Genomic DNA, 17,794 nt, shown 5'->3' on the forward strand with positions numbered 1-17,794 from the left:
AGACCAATAAATAATTCATAAACATTATGATGTGGACTCACCTTCTCTCCTGGCAAACCTGGCAGACCTGCGAAGCCAGCATCTCCCTGAAAATTAACAAGGACAGACATAAATCCTATTTTATTAGTCATAGTCATATAAAGACTCTCTCTTCTCATTTTATCATCTGTCCCATTTGAATTCTGCCCCACATCCAAGGAGCCCTGGTGGTCTACTTAGGATTATCTCTTTGTGGTGTAGAGTTACATCAATGTCATTGGGGTGAGGTTTGTGACAATGTTGCATGGTCTTTGTCTAGTGCACAACTGTTTGTTTTGTCTGGCTGTGTTCTGTCTTGGCTCTTATATTTCTGGGCCAATTCTCATGTTTTGAGAGAATCACATTACACCAATATGAGGAAGATATCCTGGTCCTATTGGCAGAGAGGGATATGCATGACACACCCATCTTGTTCCTCCCCCAATAACCCCCCACATTTGATTCATGCAAGTTTTGAATGGCAGAGCTGCTCCATTCTGAGTTGCTGTACAAATGCAAAGCCCTGAATGCTTTATTGTAATCGTGCAACACAATGAGCTTTCCCAGACAGCAGGCTTTACGACAGGTTTACTGCAAATTCTAAGTTGCCCCAGAAAACCGACACAAGTAGAGGATATATATATATATATATTTTTTTTTTAACCCCGAATATAAATTGGGTTCAACTCTAATGCGCAATTAAAAAAACCCACCCCGGAATGTGTGTGGAGTGCTCCCTGATAGCTCGCAGGGACTTCTGGGTAGATTTACATATGTGAACACACTCCTCCATTCCGGAGGAGATGCGAACTAAAAGCCAGGTGTGAAAAACTTCAGTGACTCACAACACTGCACAAAGTTCACTAGCTATTGCATATGATTCTATGCACTTTTTGCTTACACAGTAGATTAATAGGATTGGTTTGTTGGGGAAACTCTCTCTAATTTGAATAGGATAATAATGAAAAGAAAATTAGTACTATGGGGTAAAGAGAGTTCAGATCAAGCAAAGAGACTGGGTGGCTTGACTTGCATGCGCTGCTCTGGCATAAAGCAACCCAAGCCATATTACCACTAATAGCTGTGACACAAAATCAAAATGTTTCCTCACCTTGAGTCCTGGAATCCCAGGTGGACCCTAGAAAAAACAAAACAAAATAATCAACCAACTTGTGTCTGATTTTATGAGCCATAAAATTGATGATGATTTTATTTCAGTCTTTGACCAGCATAAAAGACAACTTATTTAAGTACATTCAGCTATGAGCCATATGAGAATATGGGTCCCTCAAAGCCATATTTACATCTGTCTTGCATGTATTTAGCATGTTAAAAATAATCGATAAGGACCCTGTGTTATGCTGCAAACAGGATCTGCTACTCATTTTCCAATATCACAGTCTATACAGAAGGCCTGTTGTTGTTTTTTCAGAGTTAGTCCAACATTCTTCTGTTTATTTATAAAGTAACACGGCAGTTAGAGACCTATATACTTCACCCTAGCATGCTCTAGTTTCTAGAACAAGGGCAGCAACAGAGCAGGGCTCTCTAATTATGAAATGGCAACAGGATCAAACTTTCTGTTGTTTAAATCAAAGTGTTTCCAAGTTTACAAAACAAGCAATAACCTGTAATGTGAAGAAGCTTTGGTTACAGACAATATCTAAGTCCAAGTGGTCAAAACATACAAACTACTACACACTTCTCCTTTAATGTCACAAAACAAAGATTGATCTAAAATGCAAGGGTTTCTCCGGTGCACTGCCTTCACTGAGCCCTCATATTTAAGAAATGGGAAACATCACACCCAAGGAGATCCCCACAAATTTGGGTTTCATGCCCTTTTGATTTGAGTTGATGTCTTATCCATGACTAGAAGTTCCCACATTTTATCAGACCAATGTGTTTGATAAACGGTTGTGGATGTTTACTTTCCCACATGCAGCTAGCCGTAATTTAGCAGTTGTCAACAACTACAAAGTTAATGCCCTTCTAAATTTTGGTAGACTCTTGGCATGCAAGCCCCATAACAAGGCTCCAAAGTGCATCCAGTCTAGAACCTGGCTCTATGTCAAGCACCTAGCAAGAATTCACAGTGCCTTATGAGTGTTGTAATCAAGGGTCATACCTTTCTCCAGACTGTATCTCATAATAGTAACAGAGGCAGCGTCACATAACTAATTTGTAACTAAGTGTTGAAAGCATATACGTGACAGTCTATGAAGACATGGACTCTTTTACATGTTTATATTCAGAAGTAAGCCCCATCATATTTAATAGTACTTACTCTGAAGGGAGCACACCTAGCATTGTATTCTCAGAGAATGAAAAGGCTGCATGGAACAAAAGAACAAGGACTGACCTGTGGCCCTTCTGGTCCGCGTGGTCCAGGGACAGCAGAAACAAATGGCAGCCCTGAGCCTTCCATATCATCCTAGGTAACAAGATGGTATTAGTAACTATTCAGGTAGAACTACATCCCTGGCAATAAAAGTAATGGCCTCTCTCCCCATTGCTCCTCTCTGCTCTTACATCCAGATGCGTCGCTGCCCACGGCCTTCACGCTTTCGGTCCATCAACCTTAGCCACTCGAAGGCCTCCTGCTCCCTCAAATGGATTTCCCCTTTCTCCCTTGCTGCCCCTTATGCCTGGAACTCCTTCCCAGAAGACCTCCATGATGCCACTCCTTTCACTTTCTTCGAATCCCTGCTTTTCCAGGAAGCCTTTGGCTTAATTCTTTAGTCCTCGTTCCCTATTGAAACTAAGTCTAAGTACATGTAACTAAAATGAATTAATATTCTTCTCCTGCCTCCCATTTTCCTCCCGCTCCTCTGTTGCCTCTTGCCACATGATGTTTTACATGGTAAAGGGTCTTTTTTTCATTCTTTCCCTGAAAACCACCACATGACATACCACTAGTAATAACTGCAGAATCTTAACTAAGCTTTTCAGCACCAGTCTTATTCCACTCAACACCAGTGGCATATCAGCCAAGTACACAAAAGAGCACAAAAGTACACAAGAGCACTAAAGTAGACAAAAGAGTATGTAGTTCACAAATGGCTACCCTTACAGTGCTCATCCCCTCTTTGAGATAGCCAGTGTGTTGCCCTTTCACCAGGCCACAGATAGTGTCAAGACTGCAAATCCGATACTCACAAAGCCAGCCACAAAGCCTCGACCAGGAGGACCTGGAGGACCAGGCAATCCTCGAGGACCTATGGGCCCAGGAAGTCCTGCCAGGCCAGTTTCTCCTGGTGCTCCGGGCAACCCTGCTTCTCCTTTACTGCCCTGGATAAAAAAGGAAAGGCAGCTTGAGCAGAGTAAGAAGGCACAGGATAGTGACAGATGACCAATGAATACCCACAGCTGAGCTTGACAGAACCTCAAAACAGAATGGATGGAAATGCAACTCTACTAGACTCATGCCCTGACCTCTTCCCATAGGGCCTCCCAATATGGGCCATTATAAATATGCAAGCATGTCATACACACACACACACACACACACACACCCCTGAGCATTGTGTGCCTAATAATAGAATACTATGCATAGTATTCGCAAAACTTAACATTGCAATCTCAAAATGGTGCATTCTACTGATTTCACTTTCTAGTCCGAGACTCACACTGCTTGGGTTGGAGCTTTAGTATTCCACATGTGCTAAATTGAGACATAAGTGTGTGTAACTGCCTAGAGAAGCATGCAAATGTGCACAAAATTGAGAGCACTCCAGACTGCTTATAATGAGTTTCGTAGTTACTGGATTGCAGACTATTTAAGATAGGGATACTGATGGGGATTCAAAACATGTTCAGTGCACACAACTTCTTTGGATTATAGTCAAGCAGAGCCAGCCCAACCTTTGGTGGGGTGTTAAAAGCCACCTGTGCCTCCATGTGCCACCAGAGCCCCACCTGCTGCCCTCCTCCTCCTCAGTGGGAGCCACCACAGGCTCAACAGCAGCACACAACAAGCTGCTCTGTCTTTCTCCCATGCTTGCTACATTTGAAAACGTGGAAGACAATGCAGAAGAGGAGATGACCGGACAGAGTGTCCCAGGAGACACTCTAGTTGTCTCGTCTCTTCCACACTTCCTCGTTCACTCCACCCTAACCCTTTCAAATACACTGAGCATGGGAGGTGCATGGAGCAACTTGTTTTGTGCTGCCGCAGCCATCAAAAATAAGATGACAGTCAGTGAGAAGGCCATGGTAGGGGACAGGGCAGCATGCGGCAGCCATTGAGTCCCACCCAGCCCCTTAATGGGTTATCTGAGACAGCTAGCCCAGGGTCAACAGCACACTGCTTGTGTGTGTGTGTTAAAACCAGCAATCTATGCCACAAACATTTGTTGATGTGCATAGCATATTTTCTTAGGATCATACTCCTTAGCCATGGGGCTGGCCTCATGATGGGACCACCCACCCTCCCAAAGTAAAGTGTGGTAAAGTCGCTGTCCGAAAAAACTCCTGGTAACCAACACTGGCTTGGCTCCAGGGTTGTGCCCCAAGTCTTTGCTTTTTTTTTTTTTACTTACTATTTCAGACTGTGAACCACTTTGGGATAGCAACCATCTTCTCATTTCTTTACATAAATCACTTTTAGATTTTTTTTGGTTAAAAAGTGGCATACAAATATTTTAAATAAATAAATAAAATACTACCAAACAGAATGTGTGCAATAAAAGAAAATATATTACACTCTATGGACATCACAGCTACCAGAAAATACAGACCACTTTTACTGAATAAACCTATGCTCTTAGCTTCTCAGACAGCAAAAACAAAACATATTTTGCTCTCATTTGAAATTTTTTCATGTTCCTCTAAATGAAATACAAAGTTAATTCTGAAGACCAAAGGAACTGAAATACACATCTTTTCTCTCATATTTTAAGAATACAGAGTATAAAGTAGGAATGTGCAAAATGTTTCAAATTGAAACAGGCTGTTTTGAGTGTTTCAAGTTTGAAACAAAACACCCTTTAAACAAAGGGCCTGCTTCGAGCTCAGAACAAAAATAACCGGATTTCAATTCGAAACATTTTGACATTTTGAGTTCTATTTTGGAGGCCTGTTTTTCCCTTGCTGGTTGGTTTTCTGACACTGGCTTCCAATTGGCTTGTGATCTCCTTGCTTCTTGGTTGAATTGTTATCATATAATCAAGTGTCATGGGCAACTGTGCCCCCATTGGCGGGGGGGAGGGACGAGAGAGCCAAACAGGAGGGAGATTCAAAATGTATTTAAAGGAACTGGGAGGCAAAGAGAGCCCTTATAGTGTGTCTCTTTTGAAGAGGATACATCAGGAGAGGAGGAAGGGAAGTTTGATTTTGTGATTTTCTCAGCACCGAGTTATAATATACTGTGCTATTGCTGCATTAACTATCTGATTTTGCTGGATCTCAGATTGACAAAGGCAGAACTTGGATGCCTGCCTTCACTGAGTTGTGGTTTGTTTTGTTTGTGAGATAGTGTTGTGGTAAGAAATGGACAGTGGCAGCTGTGTGTGTGATATTTCTTGGTGATCAGACATGAGCTCCATGTCTGGCCTTGAGACTAACTTGTGTGCCTGCTCTGCAATTTGCATTACAAACTGTACTCAGTCAAAATGTGGCTGAAGTTGCTCTAGTTGAGCTTATGGCTATGCTTGCTGCTAAGGATGCGGCAGCTGGTGATATGCTAGGAAGTAAGGAGTCTAAATTGTGTGAGAGAGCAACTTGTGCCAATGATATTACTGCAGTGCAAGCACTGTGGCTGGCAGTGGATTCTGGGTCAGTGATTCTTTTTTGGCCATTTTTGGACTGTGTTTGAAATGTGTGTTGTGTTGGGAGGGACAGATGGCCTTTTACTGTGTGCTTCTGCAGTGTTTTTCAAGGCAGTGCTGCCTGTGGCTTCCAGTGGCATCTGGTGGGCCACTGTGGGCAACAGGATGCTGGACTAGATGGGCCTTGGGAGTGATCCAGCAGGGCTGTACTTATGTTCTTAAAATGCATTGCAAATTGCAATGCAAAACTTGTGTGCAGTGTACTCTGTGAGTGTGGCTTGTTCCAGCCATAGGGAACAAACACCCCTTTGTTCCCCATGGGTAGCTCTTAGGGACACCAAAGTGAGTTGTGTAGTAAGGCATGATGGGTGCTACCTACTACCCAACCCACACAAGAAATAGGCAACTGGGTGATTTTAAACCATTTTAAACCTTTCCCCAAACCCCATAGGATCCTATGGAAGTTTGTGGGAAAGATTAAAAATATCTTAAATTTGCCTGCTTGCCCATTTCTTTTGTGGGTTAAGTGGTAGGTAGCCCTACCACCCAAGCCACTTTGGTGTCCCTAGGAGCTACCCATGGTGAATAATGGGATATTTTGAGTCTCTCCATTGTTCCCTATGGCCGAAACACTCAAAACATTTCCGAGTCCTATTCCATCAAAACAGCTGGTTCGACCGTGGTTCCAACTAGACGTTTCAGCCATCTGTGTTCTGTTTTGAGCAAAATTCATTTTGTGCACCTCCCTAGTATAAAGTAACTAAAATGATATCTTCATTTATTGCTTCCTAGGAAAGTTTACAAAAGAGAGGTAATTTACAAGAGAGATCTTTATCTTTAATGTGGTTTTCCATTTCCTATGTTAAAGGATATTTACATGGTAATTACGTAAAAATTAGAACTATCAGTACAAAAATATACCGAACCTCCCCGCTAAGAAAAAAGAAGAAAAAACCCATAGCTGAATATAGAAATGCAAGATGGAACATATGATGGGTGTTTCTTTAGAACACCACAAACATTCCATGAATATGCATTACCCCACTACATTTTTGGACTTTTTATACCTTTATGCGCATCTCAGATTATTTTGTTCTGAAAAGGACATTTTAACACCTCTCTCAATCATGCTACACAAAAGCATGCACAGAGATGTTACCTCAGATCTTGCTTTCCCCCTGTACGGGGCTGTGTAGTAATAAGAAAGTTGCTCTAACACATCAGGGGGGATAGGAAGCAGAGCATTCTGGTTAGATAGGACAAGTGAACGAAGACATGATGATTGAGAAGAAGGAAAAGAATGACATATAGATCTGTTATAGAGAAGAATATTCTATGTCCAATATACTCCTAATATTACTACAGTCTGGTTTACACAAGCAGCAGAGTGAGGTGGGGCAAGGTGGCAGAAGGAACTGTACCAATATAGGCCACAGGTGGTGAATCACACATTTGAATGTTTCCCTGCAAGAAACACACACACACACACCTGCCTTTTAAAAAAACTTGGTGCAACAAGGAGTGGGCTGAACAAGAATGCCTCTTCATGATTAGTTTTTCTTGCAGGAGTTTTTATATGGCACAACTTTCCCCCACCTACACACTGAAATGGTACAGTTAACTCTACCACCTCGTACTGTTCAGTGTTAGACCAGGTCAAATGCAGAACATTGAGAATGATAACTTATGTTCCACTGGCAAGATAAGCATACATAGTGCTGAGATGTAATCAAATGCTAACTGAATTATTATTTATTATTTTTATTTTTACATTTATACCCCGCTCTTCCTCCAAGGAGCCCAGAGCAGTGTACCACATACTTGAGTTTCTCTTTCACAACAACCTTTTGAAGTAGGTTAGGCTGAGAGAGAAGTGACTGGCCCAGAGTCACCCAGCTAGTTTCACGGCTGAATGGGGATTTGAACTCAGGTCTCCCCGGTCCTAGTCCAGCACTCTAACCACTACACCACGCTGGCTCTCACTGAATGCATCTCTGTTCTTATAATAGTTGTATGATTACATGTGAGTGGCTGGTACATGGATATATAAATTCTGATTTTCAGTGGTGGTGGTGGTGGTAGTAATGAAATGAAGTTGTACAGCCGCAAAAGAAATGTTGATAGTGAATGCCACTGAATTTTGAACAATAATTATACATTTTCCCATGTGGCATGCAAGCTGGCCATTTTATCTTCCAGTACAAAAGACTGGAACCGAGGCAATCCATCTATCTGGACAAAAGGAAGGTGGGGGTGGGATCTCTCTCTAGGTCTGTGTTCTTCATTGTAAGGCCACGGAGCCGTGGCAGTCCCCATCAACCAGCTCCCTGACTAACTGTTTATTGGGCCAGTGTGAAACTTTGGCTGAAGCTGAATACGCTGCACAGTCTCCCTGGCACCATGCAGAGAGGACCATTTTCATCATGCTGTACAGTGCTGTGCCCAGAGGGCTGCCTTAAGGAAAAGAGGGCACTCCTGAGCCCTTGCAGCATCTTGGAAGACATGCATAGAGTGCTGGGAAGTGTCCTCCTAGAGGACACTTCCTAAGAGAGGGCTCTGTCTCTCTTAAAGAGCCCTCCCTCCCTGCAATGAGAAAAGTGCAATACTGTGTGGAGGTGAGCACAGTGGGAAATGGGTCTCATACTGAAGAGGCTTTGCCCAAGTGGACTCTGCTTGAAAAATAGTGAAGATCATAGATCCAGGAGGACTGGGAGAGTCAGGAATATGGCAGAGGGGGTGTTTCCCTGTCAACTTTACTGCATCGGCAACAGTATTACATGGGAACAGTAATCAAAGAAAAGTATTCCCACTGTCCACTCACCATGTAACCAGACAGAGCTGCTCTCCATGGTGGAGGGGTTAGCATTCTTTACAAAGGTCTGGATATATAAAGAATTTAATGTAATGTGCTCCTTTTGCAGTGGCTGTAGTCTTGGGGCAAGCTTACACTACTCGTTTAAACCAGTTTCAGATTTAAACCTGTTTACTTCTTACAGCTATCTAACAAGAGACTCTGGGAATGGCACTTCTGTAAAAGTGAGAGGGATCTCTACTACATTATTCTCAGGGCCATAAAGCCATAACTCGCAGTTTTATTTGGAGGAACTGTGATTTTGACATGGTCTTCAGAGTGATTTATATTTATGACAGAAGTGTCCTGTAGAGATACATTAATGGAAAGTAAATATTTTTTGCACCATTTCATTGCACAGGGGGAAAGTCTACTAGTGTGTACTGCTGTGCCTCAGAACCAAAAGATAGTTTAGTAACAGCATCTGTGGAAAGTAAGTTACTTTACCTTAAGTCCAGGTGCTCCTGGGAGGCCTAGTTCTCCTGGTTCTCCCTGGAAACAGCAAAGGAACAGAATTCATACAGCTCATACTTCATTCATACTTTGGTGAAGAAAGTTATTTACACCAAGTAGGAACAAGTCCAAGGCAGCCTAGTTTCTCAGGCTGTCCCAAATGAACTTGCCACTGTGGTGATAAGCAGGGCTTTGTTACAGGAACTTGTTCAGAGGAGATACCTACACTTGCTCCATTCGCCCCAGGCTGACCAGGGATCCCATCTCTTCCTGGAGAACCAGGAAGGCCCTAGAAAACATTAGATAAGGAAAGAGAAGAAATCCTTTTAAAGCGGCTAGCTACAGCTTGCATCTAATTAACCCCAAGCCCTTTCCTTGTCAAAGGAAACTATCTCTTACCAGGGAGTGAAACTATTATATGCATATGCATGTAACAAAAGCTGGACAAAGCAGCTTTGGGCTGCTTTTGAGCAGAGAAATACCAGACTTTGAGCAGATAAACAGCAGTGGTGGCGTGAGTGTTTAACCCTTTCCCTGACTACCATTTCTCCATTCAGAAGTTCCTCTCTTAGCCACTTCCCCCAGCTTGTGTGGTTCCAATGTCTGTTTGAGAGGGAACACACTGGCTGACATCCTGACTGCGTACTGGTGCAATGGGAGAAGCACCAGGGGCCGGCTTCTGAACAGTTCAACTAACTCAGCCACACTGCTGGCTAAGCAGTGAGGGCCCATGCTGATGGCCTCCCCCACCTAAAAACATGTGTCCTGACGTTTGTGCAGCCCCCAGAAATTTATTTTGGGTGACACAGAGGCCTTCCCTGGCAGGAGAGGTCACTGAAATCCCACCACCACCACCACACCCACACAAACAAGCACTGGGACCACCTTAGTCTGGAATTCTTCAGAAGCCTGGTGTTATACCAGTGCTTTGTTAGTCAGGATGTTGGCCACTGTCCAGAACTCCACAAGGGAGAAAAGCAACCTGAGACAACTCACTACCTCTCAAGGAAAAGCTGCCATTGGGTTTTTGTTACACATAGGAACATAGGAAGCCTTATACCAAGTCAGACCCTTGGTCCATCTAGTTCATTATTGCCTACACAGTCTGGCAGCAGCTCCTCCAAGCTTACAGGCAGGAGTCTCTCATATATATGCACACACATGCATATTATATTGTCATTTTGCCCTGTGTTATATAAGCCACTAGTCATAACTGGGTCTTTTAACTAGAAGATCTGGAAGCTGCTCTGGCTCACGAAAGCAATATCCACGTTGCTATATCTTGCGATCTCATTAGGAATTTTGTTTACGCTTTTGGGGCTGCTCATAATCCTATATAATGGAGTATCTGCTATCACTAGCAAAGGAGCAGAGACTTGAATTTTCTGTTCTGCGTCTCATTTTTCTCTTTGCTCCAGCTGGTCAAAGGAATGAGAGGCTACCTGCTCACAGCAATACCCCTAGAAGTGTAGCACAACCTGACCAGCTCTTCTTTAGTCCTCAGTCTCCATCAACCCACAACAGTCCACAAAGTAGCATGTGAAGGCCCTTGCCCCTCCCTGTGCCTCTAAAATTCCAGTGGCAGTGAAGATATCCCAGCAAATGATACTGGAAGTGACTGAGAAGATTTAACATTATATTGTTAGCTCTCCAAGCATCCCTTTACTTACAGGAGGCCCTGGAAGTCCTGAGCTGCCATCTCTACCTGGCACTCCAGGGAGGCCGGGTGGTCCTGGAAGGTCCGTGCCATTCGTCCCAAATCTTCCAGGTTGTCCTGGCAAGCCGGGAACACCAGGAGGGCCCGGAGGCCCGGGTGGTCCTCTGGGTCCCTAAAATATGACAATATAAATATAGCGGGATATCAATATAAAAATGAACCAATAAATATGTGCCACCTCCCAAAAAGGAGCCCACGGGATGCCACAAAGTTCTACTCCTCAAACAGATTACTGCTGCTGCTCCTGCTACAAATATAGTAGGTACTTACCCGTAAGCTTTCCAAATCACCTCCAAAGCCAGAACCTTCCATATCTATAAACGTCTGCAAGAAAAGCATACAAATGCCTAAAAGGAGGCCATATGCACCAAGGCCTAGATATCTGTTGGTTTGCCATGCCACCTAACCCAGATGGCTCTAGGCAGTTCACATAAATAAATGCTACCGGGGCAAAGGCCTCCAGGGCTCATAGCGACATACTTGCCTAACTCTGGCTGCCTTGGTCTAAACTGAAAAAGGGGTTTACAGCCACAAGAATCAGACTATCCAGAATAAATAACACACTGCAGAACATGTTAATGATTGGGAGAGAATGTCGCTGTCTGCCTCTGCTCACTGGGAGTGCAGTTGGGGTTTTTGCCTCACTCAGCCTGCTGAAGCATGAGGCAGAGTAAGAGTTGTGATTGATGGAGGGGGGCAAGTGAATCCAGCTCACCTGAAGCATCTCATTTGGCTTGGAGCAGCATCTCTCCCTCCCACCCACCCTCAAGCACGGAGTGGGCTTTACTGGTCATCCTGTTGTGGGCCAGGTAGGATGTTTTTGGCTCTTTGTGAAATGGCACCTTTTCACCTCTCTCATGCTATTTCTCTTAGTTAGATAGGTTTATCCCAGCCACAGCTGGGAGTTGCAGTTGTGGACACTTAGGCTGGCTTACTGGCAAGCACCATAAGGTACGTGTTTTGAACCAGGAGGAGTTCTTGCCATCCCCTAGGAGTTCATGACTCAGGGAGTCACGGCTGGGGCTTTTCTGCTCAGGGAAGCATTGCCAACCTCAAAACCTCTGCCACTTGGCAGGGAGGATGATGCTTCCTGTAGGTACTCTGACTTTGTCTGGTCAGCTAGGAAGGGCACTCCCAGCCTTAGAAACATGATGTGGTTCTGAGGCAGGACGTAGTCGCCCAATTAAAACTTAGGCGAGGGGCTCAAGTTGGGCCTTGCTTTGGTTTAGATGCACATTGCTGAGGGTGGAGCGCCAATCCCCAGGTTGGCTCAATTGGTTGTTGGATTTAATAAAGTTGTGGCCCTTTACTTCCAGCTCATGCCTAGAGTCTTTGGGCGGAGGGGAGCAAAAGTACTCTTCTTAAAATTGCCTGGCATGGAACAGTACATCCCTTCACTTTTCTTTCTGAGAAAAGTTATCCCTAAGAACAGGAATACATGCTTATTTTACTTTGAACTATTTTAATAGCTTTGAATGATCAATTGTTATGGAGCCTTCTTCAGAGCCAGAGGACAATCAAGTGGATACAGCTGTCCACATTTTTTCACTTTATTCTTCAGAGGTTGTGCACTCTCGTGTGCTGGAGTGTACATCTAGCCAGCTTGAAAAAGAGGTGGGGGAACAGGAGTGAAGTTAGCCCCCACTCCTTATGTGTGAATAGGATACTGTGCTGCTGTCCCTGAAGAGGAACTTGCAGAAGAATAAAAAAGCTTCAGGGCCATATGTAGCCTCTGTGAAGCACATTCTCAATGTCAGTGGTACATTATGTTTCTCTTTTGAAATCTGTTCACCACCCTATTCATAAAAGCCATGAATGAATCTAAATGTTAAAAAGAAAGCTGTTGAAGAAGGACAAGCAAGCAAGAATGGGAAAGTAGGGACAGACACATGTTTGTGGCTATATTGATCAAAGTCAGTCAGTGACTCTCTCTGTTGTGGGAATGGGGAGAACCAGCCTCCATGTAGCCACTGCTTGGAACTATGGAACTATGTGCATTGTCTTGTCTGGTGATGCAAGCAGCACTGGGCTTTACAAGCTAGGTTATAAGATGCACCTTTGTGGGGGGTGGGGTAGGGGAGAGAGATGGCTCTTGAAAATGGAACGGCCAGGGAGCTTCTGCTCTGCAGCATTCTGTTTGCAACACCCAAGACCTTGCAGCAGTCATTAACTCCAGTGACTCTTGGGGTTGGGCTAGTCTCCATCATACTTCCAAGATCAGCCTCTCTCTAATGTACCATCACAACTTTATCCTCAACCAAAAACACCTTTTTTCTAACACCACCATCTGTACCATGAGTTCAGACAACAAGGACACACAGAAAGAGATCCCCACTGACTGCAACCTGCCTCCAGAACCCCTCCTTCCTGTAATTTGCCGTAACTTGACCCTGAGCATATTCTGGAGATAATGCCAATACTTTGTTGTCTTGATGAGCATTTCGTGACCTAAGCCTTTTTAGTGGCATAATGTGTTTTTCTAATTTAAGCATACGGTTTCATAACAGTTTATGCTAGCGATTTCTCTTTAAGGGTAGCAACCCTCTTGCAGTGGACACTACATCTGTGAATGGAAGGAGCATTACATTCATACAAGAACCCTTTCATGTCATGCTAAGAATCTTTGCATGAATGTAATGCTCATTTTATGCACAGAAGGAGATTCTGCTAATCTGGAGTTAACTTGGATGCTACCCAAGGTGGTTACCTATAGGGGTGTGCAATTCAATTCGAGTTTGAATTGATTAAGGACAAATCGGGGACAATTTGCAGATTTGACCTCAAATCAAATTGCCCTCAAAACAAAGGGCCTGATTTGTGATCAAAGTGAATCACCCCCGATTCAACCTGAATTGATTTGGGTGGTTTGAACGCCATTTTGAAGCCCATTTTTTCTGGAAAAACAGGTCTCAAAATGATGCTTACCCCCCAGGAGACTAATCCCCTAAGGTGGGCTGATGCATGAAGTCCGGAACAGAGGACTGGTCTACCTGCTGACCCCAATTGGTAGACCAGCTCTCCCCGGGAAAAAGTGCCATTTTGAGGCCAAATGGGCCTCAAAATGGTGTTCAAAGCACCCAGATCGATTCTGGTGATTCGTCAAGATAGCTGGCCAAGCTGGCCGTTATCAATGAATCAATTTGAAGGTTCTGTGAGTCCATTCATGCACATCCCTAGTTACCGCCCTGTGCCTATGTGCACAGTACAGGATGCAAATCCAGCAAATAAATACATACAGACATAAATATGAGGGAAAATGGGGGAAATCATGTACAGAGAAAAGCAGACAACTGCATTGGAGGCATCATGTTACAATATTATCCTACAATATTGACCCAAAAAGGGCAGGGGTAACACGAACAAATTCCTCTCCATGCGTTTATTATGACCATCTGGAACTTACCAACTTGTCTAGTTTAGAATTGAATCCTGGTTGCCCGGGTGGTCCTGGCAGCCCAGGGGGGCCTCTTACACCTACTCCTGGATCACCCTAGGTGTAAAGAACATATTACAGAGCTATAACACTGACCACAAACCAATGATGCAGCCACAGACAAATTGCTGCTCAGAAGATGCTGTTGTTCACTGAACAGAGTTTAGTGAGGACATAATTTGCTTTATGTTCATTTGGATCCTATGCTCATACCTTTTCACCTTTCAGGCCAGGTTCACCTGGGGTCCCAGGGAATCCTTGAGGGCCAACATCCCCCTGTGCAAGAAATAAGTGATTAGACCAAGCCTGGGTGATCCCAGAAGAGCAACACAGAAACAGCTATTACATTTTGCTTATAGACATACACACATGCTGGGCAAGGCAACTGAAAATCATATCAAGCTAAAACTAAGCTTCTGCTGAGAAGGACTTCAGAACTGATACCAAAGAAAAGGTTTTAAGCGACCTTTTTAAACATTCTAGTTTTGATATTTCACATTTCAGTATTTCTCTCTCTCTCTCATGCAGCATATATACACACACTTGCATACACACACTTTAAATGCTTCTGTACACCAGATATAGGTGGGTGATGATAGACAAAAACTTTCCAATGTTAACATTTGTCAGGGAAGTACTGACAGGAAAATAATTTCTCTACAACTATGCCAGTTAAACAAAAGGAATGTATCTTCAAAAGGTTAGACAAAAAGTTGCAAACTTACTGGTTTGCCATCTTCACCAGGATCTCCCTAATATGAATAAAACATAGGAAGTTAGCAGCAGCCAGACTCTTCCACACTGTTGCCATCCAACAATTATCCTTCACAGCCACTCCCACAAATTCCAGGATCAGATTCCTTGGAACCTTCTCAGCACTCACAAGGGATTTGGCTAAAAATGCTGGGGAAGGCAAGCCCACACACTCATAATACTTGCACAACACATAGGAAGACTATTTGGCCCTGTTTCTGTCTGTGCTGAATATGGTTTAGGGATAAAACTGTTGAAGAAGGCAGGATAAAATACAACAAAATTGTGCAGCAAGGAGGAGAGAGGGAAGTAGGGAGAACAGAACACAGAAGACTGAGTCAACACAGCAGGCTGAACAGGTGGAAATGAAGAAATTATTTGAGGCTGCTTTCCTAGATAATAAAACAGAATAATAATATATGAAAGCAGGAGCAATAATCAAGGGAGACACCGTGCATGTGTATCTGTGTGTGTACAAGCACACACATATTATTTGCTTTACATGACTGAATGTGTTGGTTTCAACCTTATCATTAAGAATTGTACAATACTTTTAAGTGGCATACAAATTAATTATAAATTTTAAAAATGGAGCTGGAAAGAGTGTGCACAGGCTTATTAAAGGCTGAATATTGACCGTAAAAATCTAATCTAATCTATGCAGGCAGAAAAGCAGAACAGGTTAAAAATAGCTAAAGGGGGATAAATTATGTGGACAATATAACTTGATAATGGGCTACAGGATGATAAGACATTTCTAGCAGGAATTACATAGGCGGGAATCACTCACATTTTGGAACTCTCAGTAAAATATATACATTCCACATATAACCCCTAAAGCCCTGGTCCAGGATTCTTACCTGTAGCCCATGAACACTACAAGCCATGAACTGCTGGTGGGATCTTTACACTGTGCTTTAGTCACTATTTTAATAGCTGGGATCCAAAAAGTGAAAGGGGCATGCACATCTGCAACAGCAGCGCATAATGCAATAACCCCTTTTCAGCCGGTAAGTAGCTGTTATCAACCAATACAGACATGCAAAGTTTCCCCTGGCTGATGGGTTCCATGGAAAGTCTGAGGAGTATAACTAGGTATCTACACACATCTGTCACTTGTATACCATTAATGCGTGTCTCACTCTCTTCAATAGGTAATAACAATGAGCTAATTAGCCCCAAGAGGCAATTTTTTCCCAATCACCACAAGTGTTTTCCTCCAGAATGCCTCCCATCATTTGCACCCAGTCACTGCCTCAAACATTTACTTACAGGCTCTCCATCCTTTCCAGGTAGACCATCACTCCCAGGTAGTCCTGGTGGGCCAACGGGTCCTGAGGGCCCAGCAACCTGCTCCACCACAGAGCCATCGGGATGCTGCACGATGGTCCCAGGAGGGCCTGGGGGCCCAGCAGGCCCAGGAGACCCCTGAGCACCAGGCTCACCTTTCTGTCCTTTAGAGCCTGGATATCCAAAACCTGCATTTCCCTAGAGGTGGGGTGGAGGGGTTAAGAGAAAAATGCAAGATGAGAACTAGCCAGACATCTTTCTCTTGAGATTTTAACAAACTGAAAATGGGCATTTGCCAGATGAGAACCACTAATTCTCTTTCCTGCCTCTCTTTGCTATTAAAAATCTTCCTGCTGTCTTCTCTTACATAGAGAACAATTACAGATACATTTTTCCTCTTCCTTGTTCCAACTCCCTAATCCCTACCCTCTTCAAACAAATTACAGAAGTCAACTCAACACTATGTCTTAGATGATGAGGTCCTTGGAGCAAGGAACCACCCTCCTACAGCATTTGGCACACAATAGCCACATTGCTGAAAACGGTTACAGATATCCATGTCAATAACCGCCCATACTACTTTGCGCTCCTATTGAGAAATGCAACACACATTATTTCCAAAACAAAAAGGCAAAAGTAACTGACATTAAATCTTATGCTATGCCATGCAAACTCAGGTGCTTAGTTTCCTAAAAACTTGGATCAGCAGTATAGACTGTACTGCAGTGGCTCAAGGCAACTGCACTGAAATTGTGCAATGATGTTTTGATGTGGCATTCCCCCCATGATTACAAGACATTGGCACACACTTTGTGCAACTGAGCTGGCCGCTGAGTGGTATTATCTGAACCAGTTCTCTGTTGCATGGGTTGATTTGTGGAGGGTTCTGCTGCCATATACCAAGGAGTTGGTAGTCTTTTGGTCCCTCTGAGTTCAGTGTTTTCTAACACCACTGTTCCCAACCAGGATGCTGAATGGAATGATTTTTAATTTTCTTTATCTGATGCTAGCAGCTCCGTTCTCATTTCTTGTACCACACTCTAAAATGTGACTGTGCATGCCAACATTCTAACCATCTGTTAGCGAAGACGTGCATCAAATCAAAAGTGTCCACTGAGCAGTTACCCATTTGACACCATCAGAGTGTCAAGACACCATCAGAGTTAGATAAGATATTTCAGCAAGCTAAAAACGGATGAAATGCAAATCAGAGGATCTATCTGAACATGTAAGTACTGGATGAAGATGGAAGTGTCTCTTGGTAAAAGGGATGTATATCCCTCCTATAGACTCTTGCTACACAGCTCAGCAACCTCATATGCATAAATGTATGAAGAATGTCTTGTGATTCAGAGGCTTTTAATTGCCAGCCATAACAGTTAGGAACAATTCCTTTCAATATAAAATGACTTTTGTTCCCATCCTCCCCTGTAGCATCTATGATGGGCACTGCTGGAGAGACAGGATGTTGGATATGCCCATTAAAATAGGATTATTCAATGAAAGAGATT

The 17,794-nt window shown here is 43.5% G+C and overlaps 1 protein-coding gene across 7 annotated transcripts in view; it reads right to left on the minus strand.

Annotated features, from left to right (window-relative positions):
• Positions 1–17,794, minus strand: part of COL18A1 (collagen type XVIII alpha 1 chain) — a 253,533-nt gene that overhangs the window by 36,192 nt on the left and 199,547 nt on the right. For all 7 annotated transcript variants that reach the window (XM_053269343.1, XM_053269353.1, XM_053269325.1 and 4 more), the window contains 12 exons: positions 16,266–16,481; positions 14,966–14,992; positions 14,454–14,516; positions 14,211–14,297; positions 11,078–11,131; positions 10,761–10,919; positions 9,317–9,379; positions 9,085–9,129; positions 3,178–3,309; positions 2,381–2,452; positions 1,130–1,156; positions 42–86 (listed from right to left, as the gene is read on the minus strand). In XM_053269343.1, the coding sequence (XP_053125318.1) occupies positions 42–86; positions 1,130–1,156; positions 2,381–2,452; positions 3,178–3,309; positions 9,085–9,129; positions 9,317–9,379; positions 10,761–10,919; positions 11,078–11,131; positions 14,211–14,297; positions 14,454–14,516; positions 14,966–14,992; positions 16,266–16,481 (990 nt within the window). The remainder of the gene's footprint in view (positions 1–41; positions 87–1,129; positions 1,157–2,380; positions 2,453–3,177; positions 3,310–9,084; positions 9,130–9,316; positions 9,380–10,760; positions 10,920–11,077; positions 11,132–14,210; positions 14,298–14,453; positions 14,517–14,965; positions 14,993–16,265; positions 16,482–17,794) is intronic.

This window comes from Hemicordylus capensis, chromosome 1, assembly GCF_027244095.1.
Source record: "Hemicordylus capensis ecotype Gifberg chromosome 1, rHemCap1.1.pri, whole genome shotgun sequence".
NCBI lineage: Eukaryota > Metazoa > Chordata > Lepidosauria > Squamata > Cordylidae > Hemicordylus > Hemicordylus capensis.